At 44.2% G+C, this 13785-nt stretch overlaps 1 protein-coding gene across 1 annotated transcript in view; it reads right to left on the bottom strand.

Annotated features, from left to right (window-relative positions):
* Positions 1-13785, bottom strand: part of LOC111144818 (WW domain binding protein 1 like) — a 61897-nt gene that overhangs the window by 16283 nt on the left and 31829 nt on the right. Inside the window, exon 2 of the mRNA XM_022499319.1 lies at positions 17-119. Within this exon, the coding sequence (XP_022355027.1) occupies positions 17-119 (103 nt within the window). The remainder of the gene's footprint in view (positions 1-16; positions 120-13785) is intronic.

The following is a 13785-nucleotide window of genomic DNA, read 5'->3' as shown; positions in this document are numbered from 1 at the left end:
GGAGGCAAGGACTTACACCAGAGTTCATAGTAGTAGTTGCAGCACTGAGACTGTCCACAGCAGTGTCCTGTGTCACAAATGTAGCTCTGATTGTTGGTACCCACACAGGTTTCCTTATCCTTAAAAAAATAAAAATAAAAATAAAAAATTAGCATATGAAACTATGGCTTTTATTATGTTTTTTTAAAGATTTTCTTTATTTATTTGAGAGACAGAGAGAGTGAGAGAGAGCATGAGAGGGGAGAAGGTCAGAGGGAGAAGCAGACTCCCCGTGGAGCTGGGAGCCTGACGCGGGACTTGATCCCGGAACTCAAGGATGGTGACCTAGGCCAAAAGCAGTCGCTTAACCAACTAAGCCACCCAGGCGCCCGAAACTATAGCTTTTAAATGCCACTTTTCCTCTCATCCCTTTCTTGCTGGTTATCTGCCCACCCTCCACCAAGACGGTCCAAACCAATGTTCATTCTGTGAAGGAAAAAAAAAAAATTGAACCCAAAACAACAGCAGATTGAAGAAAACAACAAATGTTCATTAAAGGGGGAAGAGGATCCCGCACACAAAGACTGGTAAGAGCAAAGTTTTCCTCAGACAGGAAACAGATGCCTCACTTTCTTTACGTCCAAGCAGAAACACTCCATGTCCCAGTGTTCCACTCAGCCGGTAAAAAGATGCTGGTTCCCGTGTAATTAGCAGTACATTTTAAATAAAACCAGCTTTTCTGTGAAAGTTCCTGGAACAATTAACGCAGTACATATTCTAGGATTAGCATCGAGTCAGTCTTCCTGTCCTTCAAAACACACACTGTTCAAGGTGAATTACAGTGTGATTCCAAAGAGGGCCGAGATAACTTGCCAGCAAAATTCTTCACTCTTAAGAAAAGGGGCGACCTGCCCAGCTGACCTCATCTGATCTCAATTTGCTAGATAATTTTTTGTTTATGAGATGATCTTGACTGGACCTAGGATTCACACTGTGCCTTGTCAGGAACAGTTCCAGAACGGGCACTGCTGAGTAACCGCCCCCACAGTACGCCAAATTCTATTCACACCCCTGGGGGGATGGGGGTGGGGGTGAAGACGTCTTTTGACATTTCACATTTAAGAAATGAGATATCCCACCGGCCAACCTGAACTTCAACCCCACGTGTACTGTGGACCCCGCCACATACGCTGAGACCTCTAAGACAAGAGCTCCATCTGGCTTTCAACGTTTATTCTAAGCCAAAAACACTAATCCGTTTACTGGACGTGCTGTCTTTGAGCCAAGCACTGTGTTGGGGTATGTGGGATACAAAGATGAATAAGTCATTATCCGCACCCTCAAGAAGCCTGGGGTTAAGAAAGGGGGCGGGGAGCAAAAACAAAAAAACCCTGCTCAGCAGAGAAACTAAAACCACAGCATTGTATTTGCTGCTACTCAGGCTGACCCTGCCCACAGCGTACATCCGGGCGGACGCCTGCCAGTGGAAACTTAAGTCACACGGTCAGTTCCTCTTCTCCGGGCCTTGCTTTAGACTCCACTGTCTACTTGGCCAAGGGTATAAACAAGGCACTCCAGCAACCAGCTACAGGGCTAAGGCTGGGCAGAGACCGTTCAGGTGCCTGACATCACAGAGAGAGGACGAGGTAGAGGGCACAGCTAAAGACCAGATCCTGGGCTCAGTGCCTGTCTCCGCCACACAGGCTCAGGTGTTTCCTGGTCTTTAAGGGCCTTATGGCCTTGTGGAAAGGGATTTGGGAAGAAGGAAACACGGGAAAGGCATCTGAAAGCTCTGACAGTGAGGGTTTCACAACACTACCAACAGAGTTCTTTCCATCTCTGCCTTCCTATGTCCACCGTAAGCACGAAGGAGGTGCCGGGCAGTGGGGGGACGGGGTGCGGGAGAGGGGAGGCCTGCCCTGTCGGAGGTCTCCTCTGAGGCCTGGTGCACGTGAAGAAAGTAGATCTGGGCTCAATTCTTTTGCTAGAACACACCCTCCCTGACTTCAGAGCAAAACACTGCTTTCATAAGGACATCAAAAAGTTTCTCCCAAGTTTACCAGGCCCTGAAATGCCATTCTTCTGGCACTGACTCTCAAGAGCACAGTTCAAAGTGTCCACATAGTTTCTAAAAGGGGCTGCGCTGCCTACACTCCAACACATGAAAGAATCCAGTGACACTTCTGCCTCAGGGAAATTCGCCAGATGAGGTCCAGGCTCTGAACACAGGGCAGCCAACTGGTCCTAAGTGAAGCGTGGAATGGAACGCGTTTGAAATCTAAACAAGTGGTATCCTCATGACCCTACTGGTGTCAACTTTTCTCTCGGCTTTTCCATCCCCCAGCACAGAAGTCTGGTCTACACAGGATCCCGCTCTTTTTCCCTTCTCTGCCTCCACTTCCCTAGGGAGAGCAGAACTCCAGAAGCATTATTTAATCCAGTGTCCCTCAAACGCTTGTACCCAGTAAATCTCGACCCCTGTTCTTCTTCCCCTGACCCTCAACAGAGTACGCAGACTGCCTGGGATGGTCTTGGTGATGGAAACTGTTGTTCTCTGTCACAGGAGGAAGGAAAGCAGGTGGGCGGTTAAGGAAGACAAAAAGTGGACTCATGCACCTTTAGCAAGGAAGGAATGTTAGAGCAGGAGGATAAGTGAGATTTGAGTCCCAAGGTAAGTTCCTCCAGAAATCTGCTTGTAGGAAAGGAAAATCCCGGAACCTACGGTTTGGCCCTGGATCTCTTGGGTTTGGTCTTCACTACAGAGAACTAGGACCGGGACACAAGGGCTCTAGGAGGAGTTAAAGATGCTTTCTCATGTCTCCTTCAACCCTAAGTCTTTATTAGCCTACCCACCTCCCATCCCCTCTCACAGCAGCCTTGGGTCAGCATAAGGGCTCCTGAAATCTGTCTCCTCTCACTCAAAGAGACAGCAAAGAACAGCGGTGTGCAAATGTTGCCTGGTGCTCTTCCAGCCTTCTCTGTAGGGAAGGAGCTAATCCCGGATCACCCAGAGGACTCTCAAAGACCTCCAAGACCAATGTGAGGGAGACACAGGTTAAGAGTCAGGTTAAGAGTCTGGGTCTAAAGCACAGGTCTCACACTGGGCTTATTGAATTAACTGTGTGACCTTGGGTAAGTTACTTAACTTCTCTGAGCTCTTAATATCAATGTTATACTGTGAACCATTATTGCTGGGCATGAAAGACCATCTAAACAGCCCTTTGCATTCACTTAGAACTATTTCGGAAGAGTCAAGTTCACTGACAATGTGGGTTGCTCCAGACACATGAAGAACAGAAAAAGCAACCAGAGAGAATGGAATGGATAAAGTTCAAATATGAAATATTCTCAACACCTTTTAGGAAGGTGATTATTCTCTGCCTTGCCTCCAAGCATCTTCAAGCACTTTACACACATTACGTTGTTCAGCCCAAGTCTTGAGGAGGGGGCAGTAAATATCCCTCCCACACCCTCTCCAGAAAGTGAACCAAAGAATGAATTGCACTCTCCCTGTGGGCAGGAGCTCTGTCTCCTCACCTATCTCCCCCACTCCCAATACAAGCACAGGGCTTGGTGCGTAATGGTTTGCTTAACAAAACATTGGCTATTCAAGCTGGGGGTGAATAATGCAGCTAATGTGGACTGAGCACCTGTTATGCCAGGCACTGTTCTAAATGCCTTACATCTATTCCTTAATCTTAACTTGAAAGCAACTTATGAAGTGGACAGTCTCAGGGAATAGAGGCCAAGAGAGGCTGAGTAACTTGCCTAAGATCACACAGCTAGGGAGTGTTTCGAGCTCTTTCATTTGGCCCCAGAGCCTGGGCTTTTGCTAGTAAGCTTTAGCTGCCTTAGTTGAGGTTACACTCCTTCAGCTGCTTTTTATACTTCAGTTGCAGTAAATTCCCTGAAAACCCCAAACCAAACAAAACCAACATTTTGTCTTTGAAGGAAAAGATAAGGACCCTGCCCTTGTGGAGCTCTTTGACTTTTTGGGAAGAGTAGCCTTCATCTCCTACTTGGCAGAGAGGACGGGCAACGTGCTCAGGGCTCCTTCCTTTTTTGCTCGAAAGGTGGTTTTTTCGTATACTAATTTTTTGAAAAGCAGAATACTGTTTCATCCCAGTGTGGAATGTGAAACCTGCAATCCTTCCTTCAACATTTACTGAGTACCTGCCCCGTACCAGCAGTGAACCAGATGGGGAACACAATGGGCAAACGGCCACAACGGTCATGATCTCTGTCCTCATGGAGCTTGCAGTCTAGTGAAAGACTGATAAAGTAATCACACAGATAAAACTACAACTAGAAAGAGAAAAACACACGATTTGGTAAGAGTTTACAAGAGACAAGACCCAGAAGTTAGTCATGAAGTTGGTCCAGACAGCTTCTGTGACAAAGGTAAGCTTGAACAGAGATCGCCAACATGGTTGGAAAATTAGTAACCAGGGAAGAGGGATGGGGAGAACATTCTAGGTAAAGGAGATGGCACAAGCAGAGCCCTTTAACTAAAAGGACATTGCTGAAGAAGTAGGTAGGGAAGTTAGGTAAGTGGGGACCTGTCTGTGCAGGGAGGTGATGAGATCAGATCTGCATTTTAAGGAGAGTTCCTTCCCAGCAATGTTTTCATTTGCATAAAACTGCACAGCCAAAAAATTGTTAGAAATGTAGAACTTGACATAAAGAAACCGTGTGAAACACATGCTCTCATGCTGAGGTCTCTCATCTCAAGAATGACGGTGGCAATGACCATCAGCTGCCTCGTTTGTTATAGCTATGCGTCTTCAGCCAGATTTCCCAGCGACTGGTTCCGAGATACAGGGCACACATGGTCCTCAAACAAAAGGCACAGGCACAAAGGAGAACCAAGCAAGACCAACACTGAACTAGAAAGAACATTTTTACAACAGAAAAGGATGAAGAGTATACCTTTTGCACATATGTAAAAAATCATCTCATCTCTTTTGTGGCAGCATCCACTGTGGGACCAACAGCATTTTCCTCAACAATTTCCATCTCTTAGAGTTGCTGTTCTCAGCTAAGTCACTGTAAAGGTCAATTAATCAGTATAAGAACTTTCCAAGCACCAGCATAAAGAAAGACACTGGGCAGTAATGGTTCCCCAAGGATGGTTTTAATTTGCCAATTTATGGGGTTGGAAAACCCTGCTAGTAACTGGCAATACCATCTTCATGTCCTTAGGAAAACACCGAAGTTTTAAAGTTTGAAAGTAAAAAATAGGAAAACTGAAATTGTTCACAGGTGTTAAAGCACAGGACACTATCTTGGTTGCAGGGTATGAATGAATTGGGAGCACTACTTTTTGCTTTCCCTATAGGGAGAAGGAACAGTTTCTTTCTTTAAGATTTTATTTCTTCATTTGAGAGAAAGAGAGTGAGAGAGAAAAGATAGAGCACGAGTTGGGGGAGTGGCAGAGGGAGAAGCAGACTCCCCACTGAGCAGAGAGCCTGATGTGGGGCCCAGATCCCAGGACCGTGGGATCATGACCTGAGCCAAAGGCAGATGCTTAACCAACTGAGCCACTGGTGTCCCAATAAGCAACAATTTCTAATCAAAATGTCCAATTCCACAAATTAAAGAACAAATATATATTGATATCCCTCCCCACGTACCAGGCACTATGCTAGATGCTATAGCTGCAGTAATGAGCAAGGGATTCTGGGAGAAGAGATCCTGCTTCCATGGCAAGAGAGCTAGGTTGGTAACTTTAAAAATTCTTCTTTGTCAAAACTCCTAGAAATAGTGGCTTTATAGCAATATCCTTTTAATTACACAGCTGAGCTAGCAAGAAAGTAAGGAAAAGCCCAAGGGCTCATAAATGTTGGGGGGAACTGGAAAGTAAAGTGGTAAATGAGATCAGGCTTTTTCAGTTGCCCTGGAAAAGGAGGCTGTTTATTGCTCTTGGGCCCACCTGAAAACAAGGAAATTGGAAATTGGAAATGACATATACAATTGGAAATGACATATACAATGAAAACCCTCAAAAAGACAGAGAAGGCTAGGAAAAAATTAGCCTGTTGGCACATGGTGACAATAAGAAACCTCTGAACTGAGAGAAAAAAAAAATCTGCTTTAATAGTCCACAACCATAGGTCTTTCCATAAGCTAATTTGAGATCTGAATTGTACTACTACATGGTCTAAAAATCCTCAAGGCAAAAATTGAACACAAAAAGTGGTTTCAGGCTTGCAATGACCCTGTGATATCTGGCAAAAGAAATACAAAACTCTGAGGAGACCTACCCTCATTCAGGGTACTGATTCCCATAAATAAAGCTCTGTTGAAGATGAGCTCACAACAGAAAATACAAAAACTTATGCAGAAATAAGTCATGGTGAACAAGACTGGGGAAATTCAACGAACAGCAGGTTAAGACTCTTGGAAAAAACTTAATAAAACAATCAGATAAGCTATAATATATAAGTGTGTATCAAATTATTGAAACCAAAAAGAAAGAATAAAAAATATGAGATATGAACATACTGAAGAAAACAGTGACTGAGCAGATTGGGGGGAAAATGTATAGAAAAATCATTATTGAAATTTAGAAACTCAACAGATTGGTTACACAGAGATCGGACCAAGTTAAAGAGAGAATTGGTGAACTGGGACACAGATCTGAGAAAATTACTCAGCAAAGGGCTTATACCAATTAAAAGACATAGAAATGGAAAATGAGAATAAGAAGAATATAGAGGAGATGTGATATTTAAAGAGATAGCTGAAAATTTCCCAGAGCTGATTAAAGATATGGAATTTTCAGACAATAATAAACTCATACAGGGGCACACTGTTTGAAACTACAGAACAATGCCAAATGATCCTAAACATGTTCAAGTGGGGAAGACTAAAAATTAACATTAAAATAGTAATAATCTCCATGAAAATATAAAACAGGATAATAGGACGAAAGGTTTTAGATGGAGCAGTCAGGAAAGGCCTCCCTGGGAAGGTGAAGGTGACATGAGTGGAGCTCTGAATGATGAGAAGGAGCCAGATTAAGGAGACTGTGGGAACAGTGTTCCAGGCAGAGGGAATGTCAAGGGCAGGCAAAGATACCGATACAGGAATGAGCTTGGTGTGCTCAAGGAAAAGAAAGAAGGCTAGTGCGGCTGAGTATACTGAATCTGAGGGAGAGTAGTATGAAAACAATCACTGAGAATTTGGGAAGAGGCCACGCCTCGTTAAAAGGCAGTTAAAACACAGTAACTTACAAATTCATTGTTGGCTCTATCTAATGTTGCTGGATATATGAATAATACCTAAATATTTTTGCAACTCTAAGATTACTTTTCAACTTGGGACTCCCCCCCTCTCTTTTTTTTATCTCCTTGCTTTGTGACTGCTACTACAAATAAGTAACAAAAGCAACTCTCCTTCCAGTCTTGAACCAGGAATGGCCTTCCAGAAAGTAGACCAAATTCTAGCACTATACATCTACTGAACCAGAGTGCTATCTGATTTTGTAATACTCTATAACCAAAGGGCTTCGTAAACAAGACAAATCTGAAATGGCTAAATGAGAAAAGATAGCAAGCAAACTTAACTTAGAATCAGCTATTTTTTATCCTATCTTAGAATCTTCCAATTCTGAAAATGCAGCACTTTCAGTCCCAGGTCCTTTAAAAAAAAAAAAAAATTTTGTAGGGGCACCTGGTGGCTCAGTGGGTTAAAGCCTCTGCCTTCAGCTCAGGTCATAGTCTCAGGGTCCTGACGCGAGAGCCCCGAATCCTAACACTAACTAACCCATTGGGCTCTCTGCTCAGCAGGGAGCCCGCTGCCCTCTCTCTCTCTGCCTGCCTCTCTGCCTACTTGTGATCTCTATCAAATAAATAAACAAAATCTTTTAAAAAAATTTGTAGGTGATCATAAAAAACACTCTTTAAGTTTTTGTGGATTTACACCTGTATTTTTACAATAAAATAGTTAATATCAGTTTTTCCCTAATACTAATGATTTTTAAGCTGTTTGAAGGGCTGAGGGAAATTAGATTCGTTCAAGGGCACACATTTTGAATTGGATGTAAAAAGATTACAGAGAGTTGGGGGGTGAAGGAAAGTAAATTCAGGCGAGAGAAATGATCCAGTAGGAGTCCTGAACTATTGTTTCCTACAGGTTTGTCTAATCTCCCTTTTTATTTATGATAGGGAGTGTCGCATACTACTTTTGTATCCTTCACAATATAAACTATACATGACAATTACTCCTTTAATCTTTCTTACCTAAAAAAGCTCTGTTTCATCCTTTCTGATAAAGGGCAAGCCATTGCTAGATTAACCAAGACTCTGCTTTCTATGCACTGGGATATTAGGAATGAATTTTTATGCTGTTTGGTTGAGTTCAGTAATTTTCCTAGAGGACAATTAGGCAGGCAGTTTCCCCTAAACAAGCCAATAAATCTAAACTGATAAGATTCAGCCTCATCCCTCATGTTTGATAGTATGTTTTACCCCTAGGAGCTCTACCCTCCAGTTCCCTGGGCTAGAGAATACCCAGTCTACCTCCCTCTAGTGGTGAAGTACCTCGAAGGGTAAAGCCAAAAACTGAAGCCAGTAACACTGGAGAAAAGTCTACAATCAACGTAGGCAGCTGCAGCTTCAGGATGTGGCTACACTGTGTACTGTGGAAGGGGAGTCCCGGGGACCCCTGCTGTAGCAGCAGCAAGGGTCCATTGACTTCCGCCTATGAGGGTCTCATGGAACAATTCTGTCTGGGGACTCTCAAAGATTGGTATACTCCAGGGGGTGAGGAAGGGCAACAGTGAATCAGAATCAATCATGGCATCCCACAAACAGTGAATTTGCCCCAAGGTAGCAATGAACACACTTTGATATTAAACACAACAAAATAGAGACACATTTCTATTTTCGGACCACAGTGCTGTCCGTGGGCCCAAAAATCACCCGGTGTATTTAAGAATGTAGGTTAAGAACTTCCACGGGTTCGGCTTACATATATTGAAGTTTGAGAACCACCGCCCTAGATTTATAAAAATGTACAATATACATAGTTCCTGCCTCTAAAAGTGGAATGCTCTAATATTCTTTTTCTAGAATCCCAAACACATCCCAAAAGTTACCCCTAAGAGTAGCCACTTAGAATCAAGGCCTATACAATGAGTCAGATGCTTTCTGCTTCACTTCATTAAAAAGTACATGCGATAGATCATAAACATACACTTTTAAAAAAAAACAAGTCAGGTACACTTGTACCCACACCAGTATTGCTGCACTGCAAACTGGATCCTCATTAAACAGCCCCCAAACAGAGCAGCCAAAAAAGAAATTAAAATCCATTTCCTGTGTTGCCCTTAGGAACCTGAATAACAAACTCAGAAAAAGCCACTTGACCCTGGTAGGAAAATCCCAGAGCACAGATCGGAAGTTGCAACATATTCCACGGTTTAATTAAAGGCTACTCGTTGATGTCCTAGCACATGCAGGCCTGGGAGGTCTTGCTGGCTGCAGCAGCTCTAGACAATGGGTTAATGTGCCATTCTTTAACCCCTGGACACTTAGAAGGAAAAGCGGTCCTGCCTCGAGGTATCCCCAGCAATCCCTCATCACTGGCCTCTTCTCCCCCAGAATAAATGCACTGAGAAGTACGGCATCTTCAGCAACGGCTGAAGTGCAGAGAGCTAAGGAGCAAGATATCACCACTCAACAGAGCAGGCGGCACTCAGGCAGAGAAGGAGGGCGATTCAACCGACTATCATGTGGTCATAGTTGGTCCCATAAGGGCAGGTTCTTTCCTTCCTAATTGTATCACTGTGTCTCCTACCTGAAAGCAGGGATTGCCAACTGGTGGCTCTCCGACCACAATGGGCCCACTAATGAGTTCTATGCCCACATGGTAATTTTGTTTTTCAATTTTTTTTAAAGATTTTATTTATTTATTTGAGAGAGAGACAGTGAGAGAGAGCATGAGAGAGAAGAAGGTCAGAGGGAGAAGCAGACTCCCCACAGAGCAGGGAGCCCAATGCAGGACTCGATCCTAGGACTCTGGGATCATGACCTAAGCTGAAGGCAGTTGACCAACCAACTGAGCCACCCAGGCGCCCTGTTTTTCAATTTTTTTAAATGATTTATTTATTTATTCATTAAAGAAAGAGCAAGAGACAGGGAGGGAGGGGGCAGAGGGAAAGGGAGAGAGAGGATCCCAAGCAGACTCCCCACCGACTGCGGAGCCCAACCTGGGGCTCAATACCAGACTTTGAGATCATGACCTGAGCCAAAATCCCAGAGTCAGACACTTAACTGACTGAGCCACCCAGGCACCTCTGTTTTTCAATTTTTAAAAAAATGGAATCAACGGGGGGCGCCTGGGTGGCTCAGTGGGTTAAAGCCTCTGCCTTTGGCTCAGGTCATGATCCCAGGGTCCTGGGATCGAGCCCCGCATTGGGCTCTCTGCTCAGCAGGGAGCCTGCTTCCTCCTCTCTCTCTCTGCCTGCCTCTCTGCCTACTTGTGATCTCTGTCTGTCAAATAAATAAATAAAAATCTTTAAAAAAAAAAAAAATGGAATCAACGGGGGCACCTGGGTGGTGTGGTCAGTTAAGTGACCAACTCTTGGTTTTAGCTCAGGTCCTGATCTCAGGACTGTGAGATGGAACCCTGCCCAGGTTCTGGGCTCAGTGCAGAGTCTGCTTGACTCTCTCTCTCTCTCCCTCTGCCCCTCCCATCCACTTATACCCTCTCTCTCTGTCTCTCTCTAAAACAAATAAACCTTTAAAAATAAAAATGGAATTAATGGGGCGCCTGGGTGGCTCAGTGGGTTAAGCCGCTGCCTTCGGCTCAGGTCATGATCTCAGGGTCCTGGGATCGAGTCCTGCATCGGGCTCTCTGCTCAGCAGGGGGCCTGCTTCCCTCTCTCTCTCTCTGCCTGCCTCTCTGTCTACTTGTGAGCTCTCTCTGTCAAATAAATAAATAAAATCTTTTAAAAAAATGGAATTAATGGTCATTTTTTTTTTAAACCAGCAAAACCAGGTTTATTCAAGCAGAGTGGAAAATTATAACCCAAGACAAGCAAGCTACAGCAGAACCCCTGACAAGCCCCTAGCTGTTAACATTTTCAAACAAAAAGGAATCATACAGAAATCAGATTTCCAGCTTCTCTTGCAAATTCCGGGCCCACATTCCCTTAGCAGCATATCAGGCTGGCTCACAGATGTACACAGGCTCTGGCCTCACCTCACGCACCCCCCCCCAACAATCCCTGCTGTCCACGAAGCCCATCTGCTTTACTCAAGCTGTCCCGGCCTGGCTCCTGTGGGCATCTGATTAGCTCCTCCTGCTCTCAAGTTCAGTAATAGACGTCCATGCCCTCACCCTGAGGTTAAGGCGAGCTGCAGAGACCCAAACATCAACAGCAGACATGCACCTTCCGTACTGAGGCTCAAGCAACACACGGCACACGACGTGTAAACAGAGACCGGACAAAGAGGAGGGCCCCTCTTTGCTGCACGAGAGGAACAGCTCTGGACAATCGGAACAACAAACCTCTTGCCACAACACTCAACAGGCTGCAGAAAACCCAGCTCTTCCCAGGATCTGTGTTTACCAAGCACTCGGCTGGGCATTTACACTTATGTCAAGTTTTCCCCACAGGAACCAAGGAAAGCGAGGCCCAGAGTGGCCAGACAGCTGGAACAAGTTGTCTAGACCTAAAGCCCAAATCGCACTGGGAAGTACTGAATGCTTAGAGGTTATCCTAAACTTTCATGCTAGATGCTGACGGGCACAAAAATGACAGAGAAGACATGGACTTGGCCTTTGAGGAGCTCTCTAACAACCAAACGGCTAGGCTAAAAAAAAAAAAAAAAAAAAAGTTGATGTTTCAGCTCTTGTTGCTGAAAATCTTCCTGAAATATTCAGGTTTACTGTGTGCCTTAATTAAGCACCATCTGATTAACAGGATTCATTCTTTTTTTAATGACTTATAATGTGGCAAAGCCTCAGGGTCATAGTTTGGAGCACTGATGATACACACACGACACTCACTATCAAAGTAATATACATAAAACACACATTTATAGGACTCTCAAGGTTTTCAAGCTTCTTTAATGGCAGCCTCTCATTTGAGCCTGCTAGCCAGCACCTGCAAGAGGTCAGAAGGGCTAGGACCCTCGTCTTACAGATAAGGAACTGCCATGTAGCCCAAGGCTAAGAATGACAGATCCGGACGGTGGACACCCTGGCCTTCTGACTTCGGGGTCAGTAGTCTTTCTAGGACTGGGTTCTAGCTCATCAAAGTCTTTGCTAAATCTTGAAAATGGCTCTTGCTCAAATAAAATACTCACTTCTCTGCCTGGAAAGAAGTATGGCCTTCATAGATATCTGAACTATGGAAGGTACCAGTAGACTTATCACTGATATGCTTTAGAAGAGATTCACCATAGTTTCATTTGACAGAGAAGAGAACATGTGGGATCACAGAGATCATCCTTGCTTTAAGCAAAATTCTAAATTTAATCCCATTTTTTTCTCAGAAGTTCCATCCCACTGCAGCAGGCTTTTGTTGGGAGCAAAAGAAATAGTAACGGGACTTGTCCTGCCTGCCGTCTGTCTGGAGAACAGTTCCAGAGATTTACTGCCAGTAAAAAGTTCGACACTGTTCAAGGAAAACTATTTACTTCTACCTGGGACAAAGTGTCACAATAAAAATGGTCTCCCTGGGCAAGTGACGTAATGGGCACCAGGTGTTATACAAGACTGATGAATCGCAAACTCCACCTCTGAAGCTAATAATACACTCTATGTTAATTTATTGAATTTAAATAAATTTTAAAAATAAAATGTATTTTGTAAACGACAACAACAAACTCCAATATCTATACTACAGAAACTTATTAGCATGGCATTAAGCAAAAATATAGTAGAAATGGAGTTACGTATCAAAGATAATGCTCTTAATATTATGAGTAGTGTTTTCCATCTGTCTTGCATTGGGATACACACACTTTATTGTCAACAGCCTGCCTATAAAGTTAGAAAAAAATTACTAAGCTTATCACAAATTGATCGAATACTGCTAAATACTAGGGGTGCCTGGGTGGCTGAGTCAGTAAGCACCTGCCATTGGCTCAGGTTGTGATCCCAGGGTCCTGGAATTGAGCCCCAAGCCAGGGTCCCTGGTCAGGGGGGAGTCTGCTTCTCCCTCTCTCTCTGCCCCAACCTCCCCGCCCGTGCACTTTTGCTCTAATAAATAAGGAGATACAGATAAATATAAAATAAAGGTCTCCCGGGTAACAGATACAAGATTTAAAAAAAAAATCTTCAGAATCCAGAGGCTATGTCTCCAAAGGACTCTGAGTAACTTTAAAGAACTTTCTGAACTCTAAGACATGACATTCAGAGGTGAAAGGAGGGGCGCCTGGGTGGCTCAGTCGGTTAAGCATCTGATTTTGGCTCAGGTCATGATCTCAGTGTCCTGGGATCCCAGATCAGGTTCCACATTCAGCAGGGAGTTCGCTTCTCCCGCTCTCTCTGCCCCTTTACCACCACCCCCGCCCCCATTCATGCTCACTCTCTCTCTCTCTCTCTCATGCTGTCTCTCAAATAAATGAATAAAATTTAAAAAAAAATATAAAGATTATGAGGCGCCTGGGTGGCTCAGTGGGTTAATGCCTCTGTGTTCAGCTCAGGTCATGATTTCAGAGTCCTGGGATGGAGCCCTGCATCCAGCTCTCTGCTCAGCGGGGAGCCTTGCTTCCTCCCTCTCTCTCTGCCTGCCTCTCTGCCTACTTGTGATCTCTGTCTGTCAAATAAACAAATAAAATCTTAAAAAGA

Source organism: Enhydra lutris, unplaced genomic scaffold, assembly GCF_002288905.1.
Source record: "Enhydra lutris kenyoni isolate GAN:26980312 unplaced genomic scaffold, ASM228890v2 scaffoldscaffold12, whole genome shotgun sequence".
Lineage (NCBI taxonomy): Eukaryota > Metazoa > Chordata > Mammalia > Carnivora > Mustelidae > Enhydra > Enhydra lutris.
Note: the sequence above shows the minus strand (reverse complement) of the source record. Positions and strands in the feature narration are given on the sequence as shown.